The sequence below is a fragment of the Natrix helvetica genome, assembly GCF_964273705.1.
Source record: "Natrix helvetica genome assembly, contig: HAP1_SCAFFOLD_226, whole genome shotgun sequence".
NCBI classification, from domain to species: domain Eukaryota; kingdom Metazoa; phylum Chordata; class Lepidosauria; order Squamata; family Natricidae; genus Natrix; species Natrix helvetica.
The window spans coordinates 66,403-72,749 of record NW_028113550.1 but is presented as its reverse complement, the minus strand read 5'-3'; the positions used below and the strand labels follow the sequence as shown (position 1 = coordinate 72,749).

General features: G+C 50.5%; 1 protein-coding gene across 1 annotated transcript in view; it reads right to left on the bottom strand.

The window, feature by feature from the left end:
- Nucleotides 1-372: 372 nt before the first annotated feature.
- PDRG1 (p53 and DNA damage regulated 1) overlaps nt 373-6,347 on the bottom strand; it is a 28,006-nt gene continuing 22,031 nt past the window's right edge. The window contains exon 5 of the mRNA XM_081971842.1: nt 373-898. Coding sequence (XP_081827968.1) covers nt 816-898 — 83 coding nt within the window. The 3' untranslated portion in view covers nt 373-815. The remainder of the gene's footprint in view (nt 899-6,347) is intronic.

Below are 6,347 nucleotides of genomic sequence, written 5' to 3'. Positions count from 1 at the left end.
TTGGTGCTCTCTGAGCTTGGTTGATTTCTTGCAGACGTTTCATGACCCAACTAGGGAATATTATCAGTGTTAGGAGGGAGTGGAATTGGAGGAGGAGGAAGGCAAGTAAAGAAAGGGAGGATGAGAGGGAGGGGGAAGGGAGGAGGACGGTGAGGTTCTTTGTAGCCTCTGAACTTGATTGTTCCCTTGCAGACCTTTTGTGACCCAACTAGGTAACAGCATCAGGGCTAGGAGGGAATGGGCTTTGCTCTCTGATTAGATACCTAATCAAGGGATTGCCAAAAAGAAAACCACAATCCCACCAACACTGACAAGATAAGGTATGGTCTAGAAACAGAGAGCAAAGCCCCATGGATGAAGCGGGGCGAGAAATTGTCCTTCATCTCAAAAGGGTTTTAATAGAGACGATGTTCAGAGGGACAAGCAAAACGAAGTAGAGACCTTCTCCCAACGGAGGTGGGCATCTCCTTCCATTTATTGCCACGCAGGCCCTGCGCATAGAGGCAAGAAAAGTGTGAAGTCCTACAACCTCGCTTCCAATCGTTCCCATTCAATGTCAAATCTCAAAAGTAGGAAATTCTGACCCCCTCCTCCAATTTTTAGTCCGGTGTCCATAAAGCGTCAACGAGGTCTTCTCCGGGTCAGATTTTGGAGGCATCTCAACAGCTCTACGAGAGGGGCATAAAAAACGCCCATGAAATGCTCAACTGCTCGTCAAACTCGGGAGCATGGGAGCGAGGCACATGGAAAGCAGCCCTCCTTTGCACTTTGCCCCCGCCGAGAGCTTCCGCGGGAATCCACACCAGGAGATGGCTTCAGTTCTCCACCACTTTCTTCATGAACCACATTTCTTCAGTGGTCAAGGGTTTCAAATTGAAGCCTTTGAGTTCCGGTTTACCTTCAAGAAGGACAAAGAGATGTCATTAAACCATGACGAGTCTGTTCGGTTTAGTGGCCAAGGCACCGGGCTAAAAGCTTTGGGCCAATCACCAGGAGACGGTGAGTTCTAGTCCTGCCTTAGGCATGAAAGCCAGCTGGGTGACTTTGGGCCAATCACCAGGAGACGGTGAGTTCTAGTCCTGCTTTAGGAATGAAAGCTAGCTGGGTGACTTTGGGCCAATCACCAGGAGACGGTGAGTTCTAGTCCTGCCTTAGGAATGAAAGTCAGCTGGGTGACTCTGGGCCAATCACCAGGAGACGGTGAGTTCTAGTTCTCCCTTAGGAATGAAAGCTAGCTGGGTGACTTTGTGTCAGCTCTTGTCTCTCAGCCCACCTTCTATTTCAATTTTCAATTTTATTTAATTTCTAGACCGCCCCCTCTCCTCGAAGGGACTCGGGGCGGTGTACAGGCACCACATTAAAAAACCATATACATAGAATAAATACCCTTAAAATCAAATTAAACCATTAAACCCTGTACAAATTGATAAAAATTAAAACTCGGCCTAAAACCAACCCATAAAATTTAAAAATGCAGACTTGAGGTGGGTAAACTGGGATTAGGCCAGGCCTGCCAAATTGAACAGGTGGGTTTTAAGCTTCTTACAGAAGGGGCGGAGGTCCGTGGTGGTTCTAATATCAGGGGGAAGGTCATTCCAGAGGGTCGGGCCCATCACAGAGAAGGCCCTTCCCCTGGGCGTCGCCCACTGGCACAGCCTCGTGGACGGCACCCAGAGGAGTCCCTCTCTGTGTGAGCGGATCGGCCAAAGGGATGTATGGGGCAGGATACGATCCTGCAAATACCTAGGCCCTGTGCCATGGAGCGCTTTAAAGATGATAATCAACACCTTGAAATGCACCCGAAAAGCCACAGGCAGCCAGTGCAGACCGCGCAGGAGAGGTCTTACGTGGGAGTATCTAGAGACTCCCGAAATTGCCCGCGCGGCCGCATTCTGAACCAACTGCAGCCTTCGGGTGCATCTCAAGGGGAGCCCCATGTAGAGAGCGTTACAGTAGTCCAGCTGGGATGTCACAAGCGCATGGGTGACTGTGTGCAGGGCGTTCCGGTCCAATAGGGGACGCAATTGGCGCAGCAGGTGAACCTGGTGAAATGCCCCCCTTGCCACGGCTGTCACATGGTCATCCATTGACAGCCGGGCATCTAGGAGGACGCCCAGATTGCGTACCCGATCCATGGGGGCCAGATGTTCGCCCCCAATGGCCAGTGATGGAGTCAACTGGTTGAACCGGGGTGCCGGTAGCCACAGCCACTCCATCTTGGACGGGTTGAGCTTGAGTCTGTTACTTCCCATCAGATCCGTACGGCTTCCAGACACCGGGACATCACTTTGACGGCATCGTTTGGGGTGGTTTGGGGTAGAGATGTACAGCTGGGTATCATCCGCGTACAGATGGTAATCTACCCCAAACCCACGAATGATCTCGCCCAGCGGCTTCATGTATGTGTTGAACAGGAGAGGCGAGAGGACCGACCCCTGCGGCACCCCACAAGTGAGCGGCCTCAGGGTCGACCTCTGCCCCCCTGCCAACACAAATTGAGAGGTAGGAGGAGAACCACCGCAGAACGGTGCCCCTCACCCCCAGCCCCTCCAGTCGATGCAATGGGATACCATGGTCGATGGTATCAAAAGCCGCCGAGAGGTCTAATAGGACCAAGATGGAGGAGCAGCCCCCATCTCTGGCCCTCCAGAGATCATCTACCAACGCGACCAAAGCCGTCTCCGTGCTATGGCCGGGCCGGAAACCGGACTGGCGCGGGTCCAGATAATCAATTTCCTCCAAGTGGCGTGGGAACTGTTGTGCCACCACACTCTCTACAACCTTCGCCAAGAAGCAAAGGTTGGAGACGGGACGGTAGTTGGCTAGCATAGCTGGGTCCAGGGAAGGCTTCTTGAGTAGGGGCCTCACCACCGCCTCTTTCAGGACGGCCGGCAAGAACCCCTCTCTCAAAGAAGCGTTGACTAACTCCTGGAGCCAGCCTCGTGTGACCTCCCAGGATGCCAGTATAAGCCAGGAGGGACACGGGTCCAATAAACATGTGGTGGCTCGCAGTCGCCCACGCAACCTGTCCATATCGTCGGAAGTAACAGAGTCAAACTCCTCCCAGAATGGAACCCCAAGACCCACCTCCGACGTCCCCTCTAGACCGCTAGAGGGGACGCACTCGCTGCGAATCTGAGCAATTTTGTCCTGCAGATACTCCCCAAATTCCTCTGCTCTACCCTGCAAAGGGGCTTCCCACGGCCTCTGTTGAAGGAGGGAGCGGGTCACCCTAAACAGGGCGGCAGGGCGGTTATCTGCGGACGCAATAAGAGTGGCACAATACTGACGCTTGGCCACTCTTAATGCCACAAGGTAAGTCCGCAAATAGGCTCTCACCTGTGATCGGTCAGATTCAGAGCGTGACGATCTCCATCTGCTCTCTAGGCGTCTCTTGCGGCGCTTCATCACCCTCAGCTCCTCGGTGAACCAAGGGGCCTGGGTGGATCGCTGCCGCAGGAGAGGCCGCAAGGGCGCAACCCGGTCCAAGGCCCCGGCGGCCGCACTGTTCCATGCAGCCACTAGGTCCTCCATCCGGGTGCGGGTCAGGGCTACAGGAAATGGCCCAAGCTCTGTCTGGAACCTATCAGGTCCCATCAGGCGTCTGGGGCGGAACCATCTTGGACATTCCGGTTCCGCCTCCCCGCGATGGGGAGTAGTGGCTGGGAAGTCGAGCCGGAGAAGTGAGTGATCTGACCATGACAGGGGTGTAATGACTAAATCCCCTACTCCTAGATCACTCCTCCACTGGCCAGAGACAAAGATAAGATCCAGTGTGTGACCTCCCTCGTGTGTGGGGCCCTGAATTACTTGGGTCACGTCCATGGCTGTCATGGAGGCCATGAACTCCCGAGCTACCTCGGATGTTTCCCCTACCGATGGCAAGTTAAAGTCCCCCATGACCAACAGCCTGGGGGTCTCAACCGCCATCTCGGCGATCACCTCGAGGAGCTCTGGCAGGGCTGCTGATGCATAGCGAGGAGCCAAGTATACAATCAGCAAGCCCAACTGTCTCCCTGGGCCCCATTTCACGCACAGGGACTCATAACCGGTTATCTGTGGCACAGTGGACTCTCTTGGCTCAAGGCCTTCCCTTACGATGACCGCTACCCCACCACCCCTGCCAAGGGCCCGTGGCTGATGAAATGCGCGGTAACCTGGTGGGCACATTTCCACGAGGGGGAGACCTCCCTCGTGGCCCAGCCAGGTCTCCGTTATCCCTTCCAGGTCCGGCTCCCCCTCCGAGACCAGGTCGTTAATGAGGGGGGCTTTATTGGCAACGGACCTGGCGTTGCATAGCATCAGTCTCAGGCCCTGGCTCTGTAAGTCCTGACCACTTAGATTGCGGGGGTTGGGACATATGACCGGCCGTAACCAACGACCACGGTCTCCCAACCGGTTATAGGATCTATGTCTACCCTCACACCTACCCCTCCCTGCGACCGTTGGGATAGAAAGACCCTCTTTTGGAGTGTCGCTACTCCCCCCCCCCCCTTAATAGCTCCGCTCACTCCCTTGCTAACCCCACCCGTCGGCCTGGCACTGGTCCCTCCCTCAGCCTGACTAACCCCACCCCCCACCCTGGAACCCCCTAAAATACGGATAAAAAATTTAATTAAAAACCCCCTGAGACTACGCTTCGTCCACCTCTCTGGATTAATAAATCCCTCTCTCACAAGGTTGGTTGTGGGCAAAATACGGAATATCAGCTGTGCATAAACATAAATAAAGCCAAGATATAAATGCTAAATAAAATAAAGAAATGGAAGGTAGATTCCTCAAGATATCACATTGGCAAAGAGGAGGAGCCAACGTCGTGACGGAACGGAGGTGCAGTCTCGATGCTCCGAGACTGCCACCGATACTTTTGCTGCTGGGTAGTCCAATCGGACCTAAACCGTCCCGAAGAGACGGTGAACAGGAAGACTATGTCTTGCTGATTTCAGGGACCCCGCAAAGTCCCTGATCGATCCAAGAGAAGGTTTTCAAGCTGGCGACAAAAGGCAGGCTAGGCTGATGAAATTGGGCCGGCTCCGGAACAGAAGGAAAACGGAAAGAGAAAGTGTGTCCATTTGGTGAGAAATCCTTTCTGTTTTGAAAAAGACTACCCCCAAAATTTCTCTTTTTAAGCTAAATTAAATCCTTAAACAGAAGAAGTAAGTGGCGAAATTAACCTGCATTGGATTGGTTTTTTTTTCTTTTTTTGGGTAATTATACTTTGCGGATTGAAGTGCTCGCAACTTTTTTTTCTCTCCTCTTTTTAAAGTGAACGGACCGGTTTTTCTTCTATTTTTTGTTGCTTTACTTTTTAACTTAAGGATTAAAATCTCCTTCTTTATTTTAACAAAAGTTTCTACTATTTGCTATTAAATTCCATTTAAGAACTTTGCTTCCCTTAAGCCTGAGACAACATTAGAGAGTGAAAGGAAGCAATACTGCCGCTTGAAAGCTAGAGGCTAGAGTTTATGAAACTGCGCATTTTCTCCTGTTTCTCCTTTGATCTTACAGTTTCTGTACTTCAAAGTTCCGTAATTAAAAGTGATAAGAGCCAAGGGCACGAAGTGTTTACACAGGTGTCCTTTGAGAGCTTTATCGGCACTGGGAGAGGGGGAAAAAACAGAACCCCTTTCTTGTGAAGATTACAAATGATCTTGCATTTAAGTTAAATATTTTTTTAAAAAGTCTGGAAAGCTAGAGTGGCAGCAATTTACAATTTGGAAATATGGATCAATTTTCAGAAGAGGAAACTTTAATTTTGCAAAATATTTGGGATGAAATTCAAAATTTACTGGAGGTAACTGGGAGAATTGAGAAGAAGATAGAGTTTTTAACTAGAAAAAATGATGGAGATGGAGCACCAAAAATTGAAGAGAAAAATGAATACAAAGATAAGAAAACTGATGATTTGATTTGTGGAGTGAATGTGGTTGAAAGTGAAAAGAGTATGGAAAAGGGAATGATGGACTGGAGCTCTAACCCAAAATTTCAAGGGACAGAAGAAGAAAAAAGGGGAACAATGATGATTTTAAGGAGATAAACTTTACCAGAAGCATGATCGCACAAGATTAATTAATTAAAGTAGCAAATGGAGGGCGCCGAGATTACCCGAGAGATGCAACAAGTAACAAGGTGCGGAGAGATGTCCATAAAAACTTTACTAAGGAAGCAAACAGAAGATTAATTCCACAAATTAATTCCACAAATTTCCACCCATTGCTTCTTGTTCTGTCCACAGGTGCCTTGGAGAATAGCTTGACTCCCTCTTCTTTGTGGCAACCCCTGAGATATTGGAACACTGCTATCATGTCTCCCCTAGTCCTTCTTTCTCTTAAGCTAGACATACCTAG